Source organism: Canis lupus, chromosome 34 (genome assembly GCF_003254725.2).
Source record: "Canis lupus dingo isolate Sandy chromosome 34, ASM325472v2, whole genome shotgun sequence".
NCBI lineage: Eukaryota > Metazoa > Chordata > Mammalia > Carnivora > Canidae > Canis > Canis lupus.
Genome location: NC_064276.1, coordinates 34,913,343 through 34,935,857, shown reverse-complemented (window position 1 = coordinate 34,935,857; position 22,515 = coordinate 34,913,343). Strand labels below are relative to the sequence as shown.

The following is a 22,515-nucleotide window of genomic DNA, read 5'->3' as shown; positions in this document are numbered from 1 at the left end:
TTCATAGTAAATTACAGTATATTCTGGAACAATAAACTATGGATACAAACTCCTCAGCCTATCTGGGCCTTAACCGGTTCCTTAAATGCTAGGGCAGAGGAAGGTAAATCTAGGAAGGGAAATACACCATCAATATACCAAACGACTCACCTTTGGGTGTTGTCTAGAAATTAAGATGAATTTTATTTTATTTTTTTAAGATTTATCCATTCATGAGACATAGCGAGAGGCAGAGACATAGGCAGAGAGAGAAGCAGGCTCCATGCAGGGAGCCCGATGTGGGACTCGATCCCAGGACCCCGGGATCATGACCTGAGCCAAAGTCAGATGCTCAACTGCTGAGCCACCCAGGTGCCCCTAAGCTGCTGTATTTTAAAGATTGGAGGTTGGCTTCACCTTTCAGGGAGAAACAGGTTGCCCTACTGACAACTATACAATTTCCTTAAAGCTTCAAACACCTCTTTGGATTGTTTTGGGATTTTACTGTCTCAAGGAAAACAATCAGATTTGTGATTTGATACAGGGGCTAGCCTTCGGCAATACTGCCTATAACTCCATTTTAAGCAAGAATTGAAATTAGGATAAAATAATAAGACGTAGGTGGTGCCGGGGTGGCTTAGTTGGTAGGGCATATGACTCTTGACCTCGGGGTTGTAAGTCTGATCTCCATGTTGGGTGTAGAGATTACTTTTAAAATAAAATCTTAAAATAAGATACAGAAGATTAGTCTTTGGTGGTTTTAACATACAAGCCCTAGCACTCTAGCAAGTCCACTGAGAAAAAAAGAAAAGGCACTTCAGCTCTCATTCTCCTTGAGAAAGGAAGGAGGTTTGTAAGTGTGGGGTGCCAGGCTCACAGCTGTTATATAAAGACACCAGCTACATCTGAGAAAGGAGAAGTTCTGGAACTTTAGATCACTGTACAATCTAATTTAGGAATAACCTGTTGTGAATGTTTAAATTTGCTTGTTTTAAAACTAGTTAAAATGCTCTATGTTCAGCTTTTTACTCATTTGTTTTCCAACAGAAGAAAGGAACACATTGAAGGGCAAGTTTAAAAATACACTGAACAATATTTTCTAAGATTTTATTTATTTGGTGGAGAGAGAGAGAGAGAGAGCAAGGATGAAGAGTGGCAGAGGGAGAGGAAGAAGCAGACTCCCCACTGAGCAGGGAACCCGATGTGGGGCTCGATCCCAGGACCCGGGGACCATGACCTGAGGGAAGGCAGACGGTTAATGGACTGAGCCACCCGATGCTCCTGTGATACAGCATTTGTACTACCAGAATGCTGCTTTAAGTATAGCAAGATTCCATACTCAAAAATGTTACTGTCTTTCTTGAACAAATTTTGATGCACTCTGTTCTTACACAAATTTCTGAAATGCTACAGATTGATAAACATGTTCCAGAGGTGCCTGCTTTTCCCTCTGTGTGTGTGCATGCTCTCTCTCAAATCAATCTTAATAAAAACAATAAACTAAATCTTAAAAAAAAAAGTTCCAAAGTTCCAGTCTTGATGAGTATTAAACATTTTATTTAAAGATTTTAAAGTAAAAAAAGAAAGGGTACACAAATACAGATTACATAATGATGACCAAGGCAGTATTCTACAAGACAAAAATCAAAACAAAATTTTAAAAGTAAATGTACAGGTACTAAACAAGCATCATACCTGATATGCAATTCAGGCTGCATACACATAAAATGATCTGACCACGTACATGCTTAAACAAAATAAATTTTTTCTTAGAACACCAAAATTCCATTCTGTCAACTGCCTTATTCCCGTTGAGTAGTTTGAGGGAACTTCTTTATAATATAAAAGGAATTGGCATGGCACTTAAAAACTACAAAAAACAGAATGTAATTAAAAACATATTTGTAATGCAATTTTGTATAAAATATACATGGTAATCTTATTAGTTAAAAAAAAATATTTTAAAAACAAGACAACCCTGAATAATGGTTAAAACCTCATCACAGAAAAATGCTCATTATTTGTAACATTATTGATAGAAAACAGATGGGATGGGGGGGGAGAGATCTTTAACTTGGAAGTCATTCAAAATTTATTTAAAATTGTAGATAAGATGTAGTAACTCATCGCCTACCCCCTTCTCAAAACTTATCATAATATTCTAATATATAACTATAGGACAAAATCAAAGAATAGCTCAAAGAAAGTGTTTCTTAAAATAAGGTTCAAAGACCCAACAGAATTCTAAGGTGGGCACAGCAATGTGCATTTTAAATAAAATGTCCCAGGTGATTGTTCCCCGTTTCTGAAATTTGAGAACTAATGCCCTAGGAAAACAGTACCAATTAAAGCAAGATCATAAATATATTTCTGATATGTCAGAATTTTCTATGAGTTTATGGTTTGAAGTGAATATTGCTTCTTGAAACAAGTTTCAGGTATTAAGAAAAACATATATACTTGTTACATAAGCATGGGAAGGTATATAAACTTTTGAGGTTTTCATTGCTTTCAGGTTTCGTTATTTCAAGGAAAAAAAATGAGTATTTGGCCAGAAACTTTAGAAAAATTACATTTCTAATAAAATGTAGCATCCAAAAAAATTTATTAAATGCCTATAAAATTTAAATCATTCTAAATTTAAGACTAGATAGCTTTCCTCCAAATTCAATTTTACTAAGATTGGACAAGTGTTAAGTAAACTTAGATGATTATGGTTACTTTTTACATCCCTTTTCATTAAAAAAATTATTCAAAATAAACAGATGCTATCACTGGCATCCCTTTAAATAATTGCTAAACACTAATATTAATAAAAAATAATCTGAAGAACTCTGCCCCTGAAATGTATTCCCCTCTGATTACATGTGTTATCTACTTAACAAAATCTTACTTAAGGAGCTAGAACATATACATATGTGTGTGTTCTTGATATTTATTCATGTTCACTTTATTTTTTAAAATTTCACTGAAGACTCCATAAACAAGAGTCCAAAAGTATGCATAATCTGGTTTTGGTGAAGAAAGGTTAAGACACTATTTGGAAGATAAATACTTTTTCTATATACTAAATTATAAGGGAAAAAAATAGAATACATTCTGTCTCCACTGGAAAATGGAATGTTTTTGCAAGTCTGATAACGAGCACTTCTTTATTATCTAAATCAAACCACAAAAATAACTGTGGGATTTCCTAATAAGAAATCTCGCCATTGCACTTTTCTGTATCTATTTTATATTTGTTTTTTTTTCCTTTCTATATACTGAGAAATGCCCCCATTCGACTGCATCCTGGGCTCTCTGATTACATTTATTAACATTCCAGTTAAAGTTCTGGCTAAAGGGTTATTAGCTCAGAAGCCAGAGCCCCTATATACTAAGAAATCAATCTCATTGGTTTTTCAAAAACAGCTAATGATTTGGAATCTAATGCTTAATAAAATGTGCCTGGTTTCTTCCCTCAAGGAGAATTTGTATTCTCTAATTCTAAGCAAGCAACATCTTTTATTACCAATTTAATGACTGTTGCCTTAAAAAAATCAATAATTTAATTATCCAAGGCAATACAATTTACAGCTGAATCTTTACACACAACTCAGAAAGTAATAGGGTAATATAATAAATTGCTGTATTTTTGAATTATTCTTTTATACCAAAATTAAACACTTCAAGGTGAAGTGAATGAAGAATGACAAAACTCACGGGAGGCTTATGACGTAATCCCACCAGGTGCCTTAATGCAACGGATACTCTGTTTAAAGCAGTGGTATTTCCTCTAAACAAAAAGGACAACTTCATTACTCATCAGCAGGCTGCTGGGTTACCAGTATAGCTAAGTGTTGACACGACTGTCTGGAAACTAGTTTCATTTTCTTTTTCATAGTTAGATGTAATAATTGACTCTAATAGCCAACAACAGAAGATATTGAGTGCTTTTTGTAGGTGAAAAATATAAAATGGTTCATTGTATCCAGGCTGGTAACAAGTTTATTCATGCATTAAATGGCAACACAAGCAAAATGCATAGTTGGAAAATGAAGATCAAACACATTCTTCTGCAGACATCAAAAGAGGATTGATGTACTCAAAACCTTCAAATTCAGACTGATCAATCTTCCTCACAATGTCGCTGTTGAGAGAAAAATAAATTACTTTTCATAATCTAGATTTCAACTTTTTAAAATAAGATTTTACCATTTAATTTACATAAATCATGGAGAAAAAAATCTCTAAGTATTTAGATTAATTCTAAAACATTTTCTAGAAAAATCAAGAGTACTGAAAATAAGACTAACGATCCCTCAAGCAAGTTTAGAACTTTAGTTCTAAGTGCTCCAAAATTGAAGGCTAGGAATAAAAAAGTCATAAATTGTCACAATTCTAGTTAATCTTAACTTTTGACCTGAACAACATTCATACTTATAGGTGAATATATCCAAGTCTGAAGTAGCATTCAATACTAATTAGGAGTCACCTCCATAGGAAGATGGTGATGACAAGGCCCAGAAGGAGTTAACCAAAAGAAAAAGGCCATAGGGACAAGTACAGAGAAAGACCTGAAATAAGGAGAGGACCCCGCAGGGAGGTAATGGGTCACAGGGTGTAGAGATGTTAGCATTCCATTAGAATGGGCTCCTAATTTAATAGGCAGGAAATCTTAATACTTAAATGCACACACCAGACTGCAGAGCAGTTACACAAGATCCCAGTCCCCTCCTTCAAGGAGGAAGGTACCTCATACAAAGAAAAGCTCTCAGAGAAAGCACTACCTGCATACAGGGCAGCTAAGTCCTTATCTAACAACAGTTCTTAAAAAAATAAAATGGGGGACTTTTGGTTGGGAGAAATCCAGAATGCTAGCACTCATTGCATAAACACATACCGAACGAAATATGAAGGATGATGTTTGGTCTGAGAAAATGCGAGTAATTTATTTGAGGCCAAAGCATGGGAACAGAAGCATGTCAAATGGCAGATGATCTGGAAGCAAATGGCTAGCTCAAAGAAGCCAATGCTGTTTACACTAAGGAGCTTCACCTTGATTCATCAAAGGTCTGGCTGCATCTGAGGCAGCTCAGAAAGATGGAGAAGATTCCAACATGTAAAAATGATGGAGGCACACGGAGGAACGGCAGGACCAAAGGTAAGAGCAGCACACCACCGGGACATGGAGAGTCATGGAGACGGGTCAGAACACAGCATCTGTGTTAGAGCACGCTGAGAGAGGGCCCGGGAGTCAGGCAGGAGGAGGGGGTGGGAGGCCGCAATTGCTGGCCAAAGGGACAGATTTTATCTGCCAGGCGAGCAGGAGGTTCCTAGAAGCTTCCGACAAGGGGGGTTGCAGAACTGGGAGTGCTCCTTCATGAGATGTGCAGAATGGGTTGCCAAGCAAAGATGCCCAGTGAGGAGGATGGTGTACTATTCTGGGTATGATCTGCAAGAGAGGTGAACTGGGCTCATGGCAATGGGAACAGAATTGAAGGATCTGCTGCACGTAATGAAGTAAAGGAAGAACAGACAAGGACTTGGCAGCTGCACATATGTTATAGTTTGTTAAGGAACAGGAAGAGCCAATAGTCACGGACATTCTGAATCTGAACGGATATGTGATGGCATAATGAGCAGAAAAGGGTAAACAGAAATAAGGAACTGATTGAGAACGACAGAAAAAGAGACCATAAAAAGTAACGACTTTTCTTTTTTGGGGGGCTCGAAATCATGACCCTGAGGTCAAGGGTCACATGCTCCACTGACTGACCCAGCCAGGACCCGAAGAAGAGTCATTACTAAAAGTATTTTAGAATTTTGTATGTTTGAGGTACTTATCTGATGAGCTAGGGGAGATGTTTAAGCAAGCAGATAGAAATGCAGCTCGAGAGATACTGGGTGGAGGCTAGGGGCTTGAGAACCATGGTTCATTTATTCTCCGCAGCAGCCGTGTGACGTAGGCGGTAAGAGAACAAAGAGGCTCAGAGAAGTTATGAAATTCAAACCCAGGTTATCCAGTTGGTTAAGAGGTGGTATCAGGATTCAAATTCCTGTCTTCTGATTGAATCCAGTGTTCTTTCTAATACATGATGCTGTCAAAAGTAATGATTTTGGTACATATCTCTCTCCTTTGGTAGACAGGAAACTTTCTGTGAGATTGACCCACATCTTAATCTTCTTTGAATGTCTAATACTTAGCACAGTGCCTTTTGCTCAACAACTGTTTGCCAATTTAGCTGGGAGTCATTTAAAAAGCTGGTATCAATATTGTGGGCCTGGCTGAAAGTTCCCAAGCCCCAACTGCAGGTAGTGAAGAGAAGGCTGTCATGGACTGTGGAACATCCCAGTCTCAAGGGGACAGGGAAAGAAGGATGACAAGTGGTCACAGAGATGAAGCGGAACCAGGATGGCCAGAGCCAACCAAAGCAAGGCCGCGAGCGCCAAGTGCTGTACAGACATCAGGGGACATGAGGACTGATCAAAGTGCGCTTTAAAAATCAGAAATTAACAAGTCAGTTCAACCTTCAGACACTGAAGGAACAGGTTAAATTAAATTGTAAGGAGTTCAAGTGCTGGTAGTGAGAAAGTCCATGGCAATTAGTGTTGACCAATCTGAAGGAGTTTGACAGAGATGCTGTGTATTTATTCTTCTTTTACCATGAGCATCTATTAATTATTTTGAAAAGAAGATGAAGGGAAGAAAATGTGATGGTTCAAAGATGTGCTAGGATTTAGGGGGAAAAAAAAATCAGGATTTCTGAGCATGTTGATAAGTAGAAGAAAAGCAGCAGGGAAGGAGAAATTAAAGTAGGTAGAGGAATGGGCAGAAAGCCTGGCAGAAACGAAGGAGGCAGATGTAGGCAAATGGGGCACCCCCTGCAAACGAGATATCCGAGACTAGGGAAGAAGAAAAGGCGGTAAGAGAGCAACTGTGAGATGCAAGGTGGTCTGATGAGAGCAGAAAAGGGAGCCAGCGCAGGCCGGGGAGGCTCCAACCCTTGCAGTTGAGGTACGGCAAGGCTGATCCTCTAACGGTGGTGGATGCGGGCTCAGGGCTGAAGGCTTGACACGTTTGCAACAGCTGCACGAGCAACGTGATAGAAACTGACAACACAGAAGCAAAAACACTACGGAGGAGGTAGGGCCTCCTTGAGATCAGAGAGCGAATCTGTAATGACAGGTAAACGATCAAATATCTCCAAATTATTCTAAATCATATTTTTAAACGATGCAGCATCAACATAAAAAAAAAAAATAGGTCAGAGTACTGCTGGCTGGACCTGGTAGGGTAATATCATCTTTTTAAAAAAGCAATCTGGCAATAAATATCAAGAGCTTTAAGCATTTCATCTCCTGGGACCTGATTTCCTTTCTAGGCATCTATCTTAATGTAACGCGCAGGGACTCAGACAAAGACGGCCATCCGCACGACGGGGCAGGGCAGTGCCGTGGCAAGAGCGCGGGCCTCGGGCACGCTTGGCTTTGCACCCTGACTCTGCTGCCTGGCAGCTGTGAAACTTTGCTTGACCTCTCTGAGCCCCAGTTTCCTCGTCTGTAAGACGAAGAGGACAGTAAGCAGATTTACAAGGTTGTCGTGAGGATTCAAGATAAGGCATGGAAAGGAAAGGAGAAGAGGACAGTTGCTATAATTTATGTAAAAGTGTCGTAGATTCGAACATCCCATAACTGAATGGCTAAATAAGTTAAACTACCATTAGCAGTGAAGCACTGTGCAGCCACTAACATCGAAACTTTCAAAGAACTTTAGGAATATTTCAGTCTAGCGGCGCCTGGGCGGTTCAGCTGGTTAAGCGCTGCCTCCTACTCAGGTCATGATCTCGGGGTCCTAGGATCAAGCTCAGCATCGGGCTCCCTGCTCAGTGTGGAACCTGCCTCTGCCCCCCTGCTTGTGCTCCATTGCTCGCTCACTCTCTCTCTCAAATAAATAAATAAAATCTTAAAAAAAAAAAAAGAAATATTTCAGTCTATGGAATTACTTACTCGTCATCTGGAGTGAGCTGGACAGGTTCATTAGTAAACTGAGAATCAAAGTTGTCCAAACCAAATTCCCCAGAAATATTTGGTTTAAAGGGAGGTACCACCTGCTTTTGCTCCATCTAGAAAAGACGTATTAGATGACAGCTCAAGCCTACATTCTTAGAAAAAAATTCCACCTCTACATTTCTCCTCTGCCCTCAGATGCCTCCTCGTCCCATCCCAGTGGGTTCTTAGCAATGGTTCTACAGTATTCAGTGTTGGAAATCATTTACAGAACTGAACACAGACGCAGGCCTTACTGATGCTATAACCTGCTCCATTAAATTAATATCCTAAGCTTTTATCTTAAAGGCTTTTTAAAAAGCACTTTAGAGAGTGCTTTTCAGTTACTGAAGCCATGATATATTTTTCAACATTCTTTTAAGATAATTAAATTTGGCCCAAGATAATAATGAAACCTAATAGAGAAAACAATGAAATTTTACAGACCATATCCCAATCGACATTTCGAAAGAATGGGTGTCCCTGAATATCAGCAAATCCTGTTTGAGGATGACAACCCAGCCGTTCCTTTGGGTCCTGTGGTGGGAAGAAAGGTTTCAAGAAATGGGTGGATGTCAACCTTTAAGGATAAATCATCTTTGTGACCTGGGTTTTGTGTCTATTATGTCTGAAATCAGAATGGTCTGCCTTTCATTTCTACACAGTACAACACTAGACTCAGATGAGTATCTGAAGCTTGTGACAAGTAAGATTTCCTCACGGCTCTTTCTCCAGCTATCATGTGATTATAGCTGATACAGGTCACTACTCCTTACTAAAGAAAAATGGGAGGAAAAAGCAGCAGAATCGTTTGAGCAGCACCCTGATGTTTCTCTGGCCTAGGTTAGAGTGCTGGTCAAATCCCAAACTTCACAAGTTTGTTCTTAGCTCATTTTAAAATCCCTATGCTCAATTACAGCAACAAACCATAATCTGTGTATACTACTTACTACTACTACCATTATGTGAACCACTAGACAGAAAGGGGCTGCAACTTATAAAAAGTCATGGCTTACTCATTATTGTGAATGAGAACATGTTACCATTTTCCTTTCCAACGAAAGGCATTTTATTTTGAATATTAAAACCTCTCATCTTCAATTTTCAGTGTGTTAATACTTAGGTTTCCACTTTAAATCTTTCCTCATATAAAGTACTCAAAAGCTTCAATTTCTTATTTTATTAAAATTCATCTTATTTATATATTTCCCTTAGAAGGTAAATGCACATCAACCTTTCTAACCTACAACTTATTTAAAATAAGATTTATGATTCCCAAGATCTCTGTGATATGTAAGAAGCAGATCTGGTGTCTGTCCCAGGTTCTCAACAAAGAGCTTCTGAAACCCTTACAATTTGAAGAGTCGTAGAAGGGTCTTTCATTATTCATAACAAGTCCCTTTCAATTATACCTTAGTTTATACTAATGAGGGGACTCTTAGTGGGCCTGTAATAGCTTCAGGATGGGATCTGGTTGCTGGAGGAACCAACCATGTGTTTAGAGTTTAACTTTCAGCCTCATTTTCAGAGGGGCTGGAAATTGAGTTCAATCACCGATGGCCAGGGATTTAATCAACCATGCCAATGTAATGAAACCTCCATAAAAGCCTCTGAACCCTGGGGTTCGGAGCACTTCTGGGTTAGTGAACACATCCACGTGATGTGAGGGTGGTGCACCCCAACTCCATAGGAACAGAAGCTCCTATGCTCAGGAACCTTCTGGATCTCACCCTGTGTACCTTTTCATCTGGTTGTCCATTTGTATCCTTTAAAGCAAACCAGTGATAGTAGATAAACCATTTTCCGGAATTCTGTGAGCCATTCCAGCAAATTATTGAACCTGAAATGGGAGGGCTGTGGGAACCCCCAACTTTGTAGCCAAGTCAGACGAAGTATGGATATTCAGCACCTGTGACTGGCATCTGAAGTGATCACAGTCTTGTGGGACAGAGAGCCCTTAAACCCCTGGAATCTGATGCTAACTCTGGGTAGTTAGTGTCAGAAATAAATTGAATTGTAGGACACCCAGTATGTCTGGAGAGTCGGAGAATTGGTTGTTGGTGTGGAAAAAACCTCCATGTTTAGTGTTAGAAGTGTTAGGAGTAAAAACTGTTCAGAATCAATCTTGGATCTTAAAACTCTTCTACCAACCACAACAAATAATTGAATGATTTGTTAAGACCAAGGACAGCATTTCATTTCTTCCGAATTTTATCTAGGGCTTTTGACATGATAATCTGTAGGGAACACTACTGCCAAGTGCTCAGTAAGTAATGAGTTTCTATGAATAATGATCCAAAGAAAACTGAATATCAGTGTGGTTGAGGCTATCCCCAAAGAAGTCATTTTTCCCTAATTGTGTACATGGTATGTATCATTTACATTAAAAACATCATATGTAATATATAGCTGGGGGTGAATTACATTCCCAAAATGGAAAGGACAGCTCATCTCAGGATCTAAGGCTGTCAAATTACTCTTTGGTTAAGAGACAAATTCCAGATCTAACTAAAAAAATTATATACACTGATGTTTTGGAACTCTATACTGCCTGAATATTTACAGTTTCATTTATAAACAGATAAACTGCTAAAGATTTTTATATGCAACTTATACCTTGTTGAGAAAACTCTTCAGAACACTTGCAGCTTTTACAGACAGAGAACGTGGTATGCGTATTTGTTTTTCCAAAATAACTAGAAAGATAAAATTATGGCATTATTTAACTTTTACATGGTTTCAATCTTTGCATTTTTATTATACAAAGGCATTCTAGCAGAAAAACAGACATTATGTATATTACTTTAGCTTATGCCTGTTTTTCTTCAGTTTGATTCTTTGTATTTCCAATCATGGGCCCTTTTTTTCCATCTTTTGATTCTCTTACACTCTTGGTACCTACTTTTTTTCCATATTGTTCTTGGACTTATGCACTCACCCCTGGGGTCCATGTAAAGAGACTGTCCTCTCTAGACACAGGATTCCTTCCTCCAACCTCTGTGATACACAATCTGAAGGAACCTCTTTGTATATTTTTGAGTTTGAGAAGGTAGTTGGCAAATGGACTGAAGGTATGGAGGTAGGAAGATATATTTTTTAAAAAACTGAAGACTCATGTATTAAGAAGTATACTGTCCAGATTATTTTCCCCTTTCTTACTCAAATTAAAAATGTGAGGCATCCTCATTCATGCTCTAGAGTAGGTTATTCACAGAGAATCTCTGTAAAATATTGTAAATTACCTTGGAAGAGATAATCCTCTGTGTTTTGATCCGGGTTATCAGAGCTTCCAACAATATCAAATGGAGATCTCCCTGCCATCATCTCAAACATTAGTACTCCAAGGGCCCACCAGTCAACACTGAAACCTTCAGTAAAAAAAAAATTTTTGAAGCAACAAATAATCTGTTCTGCACTCTTGAAAGTCAGTAACTTGAAAGTCATTATATAATTTAAAAACAAACATTATTAAAAAAACTAAACTCTAAACGTATTAGAACTATCGTGGTAGGCACTGAAGATTACAGGAACAATTTACTTAACAATGGGGAGGTACCCAAAAGATAACTTTAAAAATAAAATATTGGAGGGGTGCCTGGGTGGTTTAGTCAGTTAAGCACTCAGCTCTTAGCTTCAGCTCAGGTTGTGATCTCAGGGGTCATGAGTTTGAGCCCTGCATTGGTTCACGGTCAGTGCAGTCGGCTTGGGATTCTTTCCCTCTTCTTCTCCCTCCCCTTCTGTACCTCCCTCTATCTGCACAGGCTCCTGCTTTCTCTCTCCCTAAAATAAATAAAATCTTTAAAAATAAATGAAATACTGGAAATTAAACATGTTTCTTTTCCCAAATATGCCTGCAATTTCAGATTCCTGACCTATATCTAATATGTTGTTTTTGAGGATATAATTAAATTGTATTTGAGGACAACTTTCCTAGGTCTGAAATCTGATCTTTTGCTAGCCGATTAAAGATCTTTGAAGGACCTTGGAATCAGATTATGAACAGCTGTTGGAAGTACCCATCCTCCTATACATCTGCTGAAATCAGAGGGCCAGACCCAAAAAGTCAAATGTATTCTTAAGATAAATATATCCTCTGGTTCCTGACAAGCAGTCAATCTTTCCCTCATTTTTCAGATTCCTGAAGGAAACATCCCAGGAAATGTGGACAATCAGTCAGGACTCTGGAGTTACATGGCTAAAATGTAAATCCCTACTCTGCCACTTTCTAGCTGTATGACCTCAGGCAAGTTATTTAAACTTCCTGTAAAATGGGAATTAGTGCTTACTTCCTAGGATTATTGAGAGGCCTAATTAATATGTGTAAACTGCTTATAATAGCGCCTTATACTTTTAGTGTTGCCATTAATAAAAAATATTATCCGTATCTGTACTCCTAAATACTGCTAAGGCCCCTATTGTCTCCGATTTCATAGTTTACATAAGCTTTCATGCAGATTTTAAGGGGATAAAGTGTATAAGATTAACATTTAAATACTATAGTGTACTATAATGCAATCAATACCACATTTTTAACCACCCATCTAGCATGCACATAGCTAAAAATATTTATTTATTACCATAATCTTCTCCTCTTAAAATTTCAGGAGCAATGTAATTGGGAGTTCCACAGAAAGTGCTGGTTGTATCTCCTGGCCGTAACCCTTCCTTTTATAAAAAAGAAAAGAAAAAAAGATGTAGTAAGATAGAAAATTATCTTCTAAATTCATTTCTTTTATTTCACCTATTATATAAGCTCAGCATTTACAGGTAATATATTCAGCTTAAATAAAATATCACTAGCACGGTTGTCCATATTAAAATCACAAGTAACCACTAAATAGCTTATAGAAAATCTGTCCTTATTAGATGTTGGTAGAGTTCAATTAAGACAAAAATTACTCTTGATATAATTTATATTCAAGTAAAAATGTAATACAAAAATTTAAATTGTATGAGTAAAAGGAATCATATTTTATGAAGAAAAGCACTGTGTATCCCATCTCCTAACACAAGCACTCCAGCATTATGATGTTTCCTTCTGGTTGTTTTCCTAAAACACAAATTTTTTGATTTTGTATTTCAATAGATATCGGGTGGAAAAAATTAAGACAAAACATCCTGATGTGTATAAACAGAGAAACTACACAATAACAATGGAACAATCACCAAAAAGTTATAACAAACTTGTATGTGCCAAACAACACAGTCTCAAAATACAAAGAGTAAAAATAGACAAATTAGAAAATTGGAATGAACATTTTTATGCCCCCAAAGTTCATATGCTGAAGACCTAATATGATAGCACTGGGAGATGGGGGCCTTTGGGAGGTAATCCTTTTTTTTTTTTTTTTTAAAGATTTTATATATTTATTCATGATAGACACAGAGAGAGGCAGAGACACGGGCAGAGGGAGAAGCAGGCTCCATGCAGGGAGCTCGACGTGGGACTCGATCCCAGGTCTCCAGGATCACGCCCTGGGCCAAAGGCGGCGCTAAACTGCTGAGCTACCGGGGCTACCCCTTTGGGAGGTAATCCTGATGGGATCAGTGTCTTTATAAGAAAAAGAGAGTTCTCTCTTTCTCCTTCTGCCATGTGAGGATACAACAAAAAGACACATCTGCAAACCATGAAGAGTGCCCTTCACCAGACCCTGGTTCTTCTAGTACCTTGATCTTGGACTTCCCAGCCTCCAGAACCATGAGAAATAAATGTTTATTATTTAAACCACCTAGTCTATACTGTATTAATATAGCACCCTGAACTGGTAATACAATCCCCAATCATGACAGGTGATTTTAACACATCTATATCAGAAAATGATATACAGATCAAAAAAATTAGTAAGTGGAAAAAGCTAGAGCTAAATATATATATAATATATATACTTACAGAATATGTATAATCTATGTACATGTGAGAAGAGGAGGAAGAAAAGAAGAGTGTGAAGGAGAGAGACTCCTTGCGTGAAAACAAGAGATTACATATTCTTTTTTAAGTACATGTAGGATACTGATCAAATACTAAGTCACAAAGGAACTCTGAATATATTTTCAAAGAACCTGTATCATTCAAACCATTTTCTGGCCACAAGGCAATTAAATAAGAAATTAACATCTAAAAATAAGCTAAGTAATATTAAATATACAATCAAGCAACCAAGAGAAAGACAATTCAGTTTTGCGAGTTTCACTGTTTAAGTAATGCATGCCCATTATGTGATGCTATAAAATAGAGCAACACATATATAATTGAACAATGCTATATTTTAGAACTTTATTTAATGTTATATTATAAACATTGTACTTTGTTATGAACTCTTGGTAAACATCTTCTTAATGACTTCATAATCCTATGTTCTGTGGTCATACCATAATTTCCCTAATCATTCTCCCTAAAAATGGCCATTTAGATTATTTATAATATTTATCACAAACTACAAAAAAAAATTTTGGTCATAAAGCCTTCCTCACAGACCAAAATATTTACTCAAAACATCCCAGAGGCAGAAGTATTAGATAAGAGTGTGGCTGTACATCTTGAAGAATCCTGATACAACCAACTGCTTTCCAAAAGATTGTAACACTGCATATATTCATCAATGATACAAAAGAATACTCATTTCTTTAAACCTGATAATCAGACTATTATAATTTAAAAAAATAGTATTTGGCATGCAAAAATGAAGTCTTATTATTAAAATGTGTACACTTTGTAACAAGGTTAGTATTCTTCATGGGTTTTTTTTTTTTTTGCTATTGTTATTCAGCTTTTCTTTTGACAAATTATAGACTTTCATGTTATTGTCATTTTTCTTCTGAAATAAGAAAAAAATCCACTGGGAAAAAAGTGACAGGGGTGCCTGGGTGACTCAGTTGATAAAGTGTCTGCCTTCAGCTCATGTCATGATCCCAGAGTCCCGGGGTCAGGCTGTGTTGGGCTACCTACTCAGCAGGAAGTCTGCTTCTTCTTCTCTGTCTGCCCCTCTCCCCCTCTCTCCTCTGGTGCTTGCTCGCTCTCTCAATCAACAAAATCTTTAAAAAAAAATTACGGATAAAAAAGGTATTACGAATTTCAGTGATGGGTACGTAGGGATTTGCCTATTGAATCTCTGTTTATGAATAAAGATTTGCATATTAGAAAACTGTAAGGAAACAGAAATTTAATATAAAAAAAGATGAGGGCAGCCCGGGTGGCTCAGCAGTTTAACACTGCCTTCAGCCCAGGGCCTGATCCTAGAGACCCAGGATTGAGTCCCACGTCAGGCTCTCTGCATGGGGCCTGTTTCTCCCTCTGCCTGTGTCTCTGCCTCTCTCTCTGTCTCTCTGTGTCTCTCATGAATAAATAAATAAAATATTTTTTAATAATAAAATAAAATAAAATAAGATGAATGTCTGAGTTATGTACCTAAAAGTTATGTACCTAAAAGCAAAAATACTTTAGGTAAAGATTTTCTTTTCTAATGTTGAACAGATAATAAGGTTAAATCTTCAATACTTAGAATGTCTTACTTATGTTAGCATTTAAATAATCTCCAAGCTCTGGAGGCACTTCCCTCAGGTGAATGGGAGTGTAACTCACACATTTACATGCTTGTTGCCATATAATTGTCCCCCCCGCCTTGCCATATAATTGTATGAGGATAATTATATCTCACTTTTTTTTAAAAGATCTTCTTTATTTATTTGAGAGAGAGAAAGAGGGCACACAAGCAGGGGGGTGGGGTGGGAGAGGAAGAAGCCAACTCCCAGCTGAGCAGAGAGGCCAACGCAGGGTTCAATCCCAGGACCCTGGGATGATGACCTGTTCTGAAGACAGATGCTTAACCAGCTGAGCCACCCAGGTGCCCCTGTCTCAGCTATTTGTAACAAGGAGAGCAGCTCCCTACACATTTCGTGGAAAAACACTGGACCCTTAAATGAAACACTGTTAGAAAAAGAATAAAGTACTAAAAAATAAAAGACATGTCCTGAGAGTTAACAGAAATTCTCATTTTGTTCTACTGTACTTTATGTCAAATGTTTAAACTTTACATATAAAAAATGATAGATTTCCTAGGAAAATCTTGAATGCATTATCAAGAATTACAATTAAATGGCAAAAACTGGTAGGTGACATGCAAGTAGTTGCGCTGAAGTCATGGGATTGCAAACAATTTTCATTTCCAAATTTTCTTCAATAGTATCACAACATTCAAGATAAAAAGTTACAGACATAAAAAGAAATAAACTCTTATTATAGTACATATAACACTCACAGAAAATATGGAATTTTATAAATGGTTAGAAAATACATACATCTGTCTTTGTGCTAAAATTCCAAAAAGTATCCCAAACAAAGCAGCAATCACTTCACCTTTAATAATACTGTTATTTTACCAAAACAATTTTATGAGCTGCTAAGAGCTTCTGATTAACTAGAAATTTCCCTCACCTTACACATGCCGTAGTCAGTGAGCTTAATGTGTCCTTCTGAGTCCAACAATACATTGTCCAATTTCAAATCTCTATAAATTATCCCTCGTTCATGAAGATAATTTAATGCTAGGCTGATTTCTGCAGAGTAAAATCTAAAAATGAAAAATAATTCATTTGATTCAAATCTTTAAATTGTGATAAATTTCTAGAAGTTCAACCCCCATCTGTAAATGATAACACCAAAATCATGTCAAAAGATTTTTTATCTCCCAGTGTTTTTAGAAACAACACCAAAACACAAATTGAAGTACCACTTTAAAGTATCTGAGCCCAAAACACAATTATAAAAGTTCTAGTTTACATTAAACTCATACTTTTCATAAAATTATTTATTTGCAAGTCTCTATAGAAGTTCTTTTTTTTTTTTTTTTTTTTTTTTTTTATTTATGATAGTCACACAGAGAATGAGAGAGAGAGAGAGGCAGAGACACAGGCAGAGGGAGAAGCAGGCTCCATGCACCGGGAGCCTGACGTGGGATTCGATCCCAGGTCTCCAGGATCGCGCCCTGGGCCAAAGGCAGGTGCCAAACCGCTGCACCACCCAGGGATCCCCTCTATAGAAGTTCTTAATCTAAGTCCTTGGATAGACTTCAGGCAGTCCATACTGCTACAACCAGAGGCACAGTTGTGCATACATGTGTACATGTATATCTTCTATAAGGGTTTCCATAGCTTTCAGCACTTCTCTAAGAGACAAATGATCTCCCCAAATGCTAAGAATCACTAGAATAGAGAAAATACTAAAAGTTCTACTCAAACTATAAAATCCATACCAAAATTTTAGGGAGGGAATTAAAATTATTATACAATCATACTATTTGATATTAAAAAGCTTTTTAGAACTGCCACTAACTCATTGGTGATAACCAGAACTTTTGACCTGAATGATGAAAATGAAACACCCAAGTTGGTTCATTGCTACTTTGATGAATGTTATCAAGATCATGTATGGAGGTGCATATAACACATACCTTCTCAGCTACTTAATTCTATGAATAAAGAACTTGAGTCTTTATTTTGTACTTTGGTTCCCAGAAAAGCAAAGATGAAATAAAACCAGAACTGACACTTGAATACCATAAAAACTACTTTCCACCAGGTCCAACTGAACAAACGAGAACAAATACAGGCTATGGTCACAATTAGAAATATCATTTGTGGCTCTGCCATGAAGGGTGATCATTTACTAAAGACTAAATACAGGAAATGAACATACAGGAAACTAAAAAAACAAGAAACAAAATCACAATGTGGCCTGAGATTGGATTAGTACTATTTCTACCTTCTGATAAAATTGAAGGATACTATCTCTTTTGACAAGAAATAATCAATGTACCAGCAAGATCTCCATTAAATATCTATAAAAATAAAAATTTTAACCTTTATTACATGCATATACAAACTCATATGCTTCATTTTGGCATTACTTTTGTGGAACACAAAAGGGTAAGAATTATTGCTAATTATGAGTATGAATTGAACTTATCCAAGATGATCCTTCCCCACCTAATTCCTCCAACATATAAGCAATTTACAATCTTACATAATAACATCAAATTAAAGACATAATATTTAATGATATATTTCTCTTAAATATCAACAGGTATGAGATCAGAGTTAAAAAAAAAAAAAAAGCCAAAGGTAGAACAATTCAAAAAGTATCATCACAAGAATAGTCAGAATTACATAATAGTTTAAGAAGAATTGCTTTATTACTCTCAAGCTTTTACAAATAGTATTGAAAAACTGTTAGAGATCACTGTAAGCCTTAGATAAATGTTTGTAAAGTCATCAATTATTTCAATTATGGATGCTGAATAGACAAAATATTTGTAAATAATTGGGTTCTTCCTTTAACACTGTTTATACTTTTCAACTGCCTATATTTATATATATGTTACATGTTATACATTATAATGTAAACTAGCTTTTGGCTTAGCTCCTACAGGACTTAAAAAAAAAAATAGCATCGAAATAAGTGATTTATCTACTCTTTTCAACCACTGACACATAAAAAGTCCCACAGCATTGTCAATTTCCCTCGGCCTCCTCTCTGCACCCCCACACCAGCCTCACCTCCAGCAAAAATCCAACACAAACAGTACACATTTACCTGGCATGTTCTTCAGGAAGTTTTCTTTGTCGCTGCATATGAAACATTAGATCTCCTCCATTTACATACTCTATGACAAAGAACAATCTAAAACAGGAGAGATAAGAAACAAAACAAATGAACATGGGGGGTGGCAAACCAAGAAACACTCTTAACAAACTGATGGTTACTAGAAGGGAAGTGGGTGGGGGGGATGTGAAATAGGTGATGGGGATTAAGGACAGCACTTGTGAGGAGCAGCAGGTGTTGTGTGGAAGGGTTGATACACCATATTGTACACCTGAAACTAATATTACACTTTATGTTAACTAACTGGAATTTGAATAAAAACTTTAAAGGAAAAAAAAGTATTTTGTAACTAAAAAAAAAAAAAAAAAAAAAATCAGCAGGACTTAAATCCAGGAACTTGACATGTCAGCAGGCTTAAAAAAATAAACACAGGAGAGAGCACATGAAACCAAGATCCAAAATTAGGCAGTGTAACTTGGCATTTTAAACATGACAGAGTGCTCGCTTTGGCAGCACATATACTGAACACTACAGAGACCAGTTGTAGAAGACATTCTATAGATTTAACCTTAACAAATATTCCAGGAATTTGGTGGAAACAAAGGGTAGCTGAAGGAGAAAGCTGTTAATCACAGAAGATACAAGAAAATAAATCAGCATAATTGTGTAAACAGTTTCTTCTATTTGAAAGTAGTACCACTAGAATTCAGAGCCTCATTCTTACCCCAATTTTAGCATTTACAGGATAAGTCATTTGCAACTGTTAACTTAAGGTAAAGAGGTTAGGATTTCCCCCTCTAGTTAAACTCTAGGAAACTAAGTACTAAAACTAGACTCTTAGAGATATGTATGACCTAGTTTTGTTTTGTTTTGTTTTTGCCTAATAAAGCCAGTAATTTCTTAATGATGATCCAATGTTAAAATATCACTGACTGGGGCATGAGTAGTAGGAAATTTTAAGCATAGTACTGTTGTGTCCATCTCCATGTCTTCCACTTCCGGCTTATAGTAGAAAGCAGTTCTCATTGTGTGATATACCAAAATGTGTAAAGCCCAGTAATCATCCCATTATCTTTCAATCTTACCTGCTTTCTGTCTGAAAGCAAGAATGCAGCCCAACAAGAAAAGGATGATTGGATGCCTGCTCGAAAACATGTTTCTCTGTCTGGACCCAATCAATATCCTATTTCAAAATATGAAAGAAATCGATGTCAAACTGAATTATCAAACTGTGGTTAATTTGTTCTTAGTACTTCAATTACCATAAACACAATTAGTAATAGGCTAGATATCAAAAGCATTGATAATCATGAACAAGAGCTTATGTACAAAGAGAAAAATACCACCAATAAATCTTTCAGTATTATGAAACGGTCTAGAAAACTTTTACGAAGCTCACGTACTTTCCCTTAATAATATGGTTTTTTATTTTTTAAAAATCTAGTAATCATCATATTACATGAAATATATCTTATGTAATCTGTTTGAAGCATATATTTAGAAAAGTAGACTGAAATTACAAGACACAAACATTGAGGTTTCCTCTGAAATAGTATACTCAAGCCAATTTAACGGTTCAGAAATCATAAAACATTATTGGGCTTACCTCATCATCATTGACCAGCTCTTTTTTCACAACTTTCATTGCATAAATACGATCTGTTTTTTTTAATCGCACCAACAGAACTTTGGCATAACTTCCTCTGCCTATTACCCGAAGCAAATCAAAATCCTGAAGACCTAAACTGGATGAAGCTTTGCCACTTTCCCTGGTATTCATTGCCTGTCGAGAACAATTATATCAAAGTTATACCTGGAGGAATTTTGCATAATCCATTATATTTCTAACACCTGGTTATACCTAATGTGATTTTAAAATATCTTCTAAGTTCTTCATTATTCTTTTCTTAACTCATTCCAAACAATAAAATCAAATTACTCAAGAGGTAGGATAGATTCATGAATTGAGGTCAGAGGGATAGTGATAGGAAGTTGAAATCTGAGAAGTGTTAAAGGGTATCGTAAGATCTGATAAATTTGGGGTATGGAGGCAATGAAGATACATGAATTTAAAAAATGACACTAACTTTGATGACTGGGAGACTGAAGGTATACTGACAAAATAACAAAGTATGCACACCAAATAAGATCGACAGATCTGGTGAGATAATAGACTTGGTTTTTCATACTGAAGACATAAGCTACAATGGGATATCAGGAATAAAGAGTCTACTGGAAGTTTGATACATGAAATCTGAACTAATGGGAGGACACGCTCAGAAACATTTTTAGAAGCTATAGACAGAAAATAAGCATGAGGCAGCTTAACTAATAGAAAACATTCTTTTCTACACAATGTCAAGGCTCCTTTGGAATGACAAAATCACCCTTATAATTCACTTACAACTAGAAACTTAGGCTTCTGGTGATTTATAGAGAAGACTGAAGATAGTTTTGTTTTGTTTTGTTTTTAAGATTATATTTATTCATGAGAGGTACCCAGGTACCCCGAAGATAATCTTTTTTTAACATATCTGCAAAATCCCCTGCATACAATCAACAGATGTACTCATAAGAATTAAATATGAATTTTTTCAAGTGAAGAGTATCAAGACACCAAAGAACAGATTTTGAGAAAAACTGTAAGCACAAAAGTATTAAGGAAACTGAAGGAGAATGATGTTTCAAGAAAAGGGTCACTTACAAAAATCTAGAAATAATAATCTGATGTGGTAACAAGGATAAATAAAGAGGAGTAAAAGAAATTGGATTAGAGCAGATTAAGAAAGCATAGAATGGTAAGAAGATAAGGCAATATACAGACTTCAAATGTGTTTGGAAACTATAAAAGAGAATTACATGGAACAAAAGCACAATACCTTCACAAAATCAGTAACAAGGCAGCAGTGAGAAATCAGTGGAATGTCACCCTCAAAGGATCTAAAAAATAACCCTGCTGATCTATAAAAATAGCCTTCAAAATGAAAGTGCAATAAAAACATTTTTCAGGGCAGCTCTGGTGGCGCAGCGGTTTGGCGCCTGCCTTTGGCCCAGGGCGCGATCCTGGAGACCCGGGATCGAATCCCACATCAGGCTCCCGGTGCATGGAGCCTGCTTCTCCCTCTGCCTGTGTCTCTGCCTCTCTCTCTCTCTGTGACTATCATAAATAAATAAAAATTTAAAAAAAAAAAAAAAAAAAAGGACAGACATACAAGAAGGAATGCAGAGCAAAAATATAGTGTGGATAAACCTAAATAATGACTGTTTAAAAACACTAGTACGGGCACCTGAGTGGCTCAGTTGGTTAGACATCTGCCTTCAGCTCAGGTCATGATCCCGGGGATATGGGATTGGACCCTGAGTTGGTATCCCTGTTCAGCCAAGAGTCTGCTTCTCCTTTTTTCTCTGCTCCCTTACCCACTCATGCTCTCTAATAAATAATTTTTTTAAAAAAAGCACTAGTACATATAAACAAAGCATACATAGAATTTTAAAATATGTAAGAAAAAATTTGAATACGAAAGAAGTAACACCAAAGACGAGGGAGAGTGAGTAAATTTAAAGCATTCCTATGGTCCTTGCATATCCAGGGAAGTGGTAAAAGTATCATTAATAATTTGCATTGAATTTAAGTAAGCTAAAGATGTAAGATACAATCTCTAGAACATCCAGTAATTGAGTAGGAAAGAATGTCAAACAAGCTAAAAGAGATGAAAAGGTAATAATAAATAACCCAAAAGAAGGCAAAAATAAGTAGCAAAGAGTGGGGACATAGAAAACATAGTAAAATGGAGAATGTTTTTAAAAGATTTATTTGAGAGAGAGAGAGCAGGAGTGGGAGGGGGAAAGGAGAGGGAGAGAGAATCCAAAACTGGCTCCATGCTGAGCTGAAGAGCCCGATGCAGGGCTCC

At 36.7% G+C, this 22,515-nt stretch overlaps 1 protein-coding gene across 4 annotated transcripts in view; it reads right to left on the bottom strand.

The window, feature by feature from the left end:
- Positions 1–1,515: 1,515 nt before the first annotated feature.
- PRKCI (protein kinase C iota) overlaps positions 1,516–22,515 on the bottom strand; it is a 73,007-nt gene continuing 52,007 nt past the window's right edge. For all 4 annotated transcript variants that reach the window (XM_049105710.1, XM_049105711.1, XM_025425558.3 and 1 more), the window contains 10 exons: positions 20,211–20,387; positions 19,690–19,787; positions 18,596–18,682; positions 16,439–16,574; positions 12,585–12,672; positions 11,250–11,375; positions 10,624–10,703; positions 8,455–8,544; positions 7,969–8,084; positions 1,516–4,108 (listed from right to left, as the gene is read on the bottom strand). In XM_049105710.1, the coding sequence (XP_048961667.1) occupies positions 4,021–4,108; positions 7,969–8,084; positions 8,455–8,544; positions 10,624–10,703; positions 11,250–11,375; positions 12,585–12,672; positions 16,439–16,574; positions 18,596–18,682; positions 19,690–19,787; positions 20,211–20,387 (1,086 nt within the window). In that variant the 3' untranslated portion in view covers positions 1,516–4,020. The remainder of the gene's footprint in view (positions 4,109–7,968; positions 8,085–8,454; positions 8,545–10,623; positions 10,704–11,249; positions 11,376–12,584; positions 12,673–16,438; positions 16,575–18,595; positions 18,683–19,689; positions 19,788–20,210; positions 20,388–22,515) is intronic.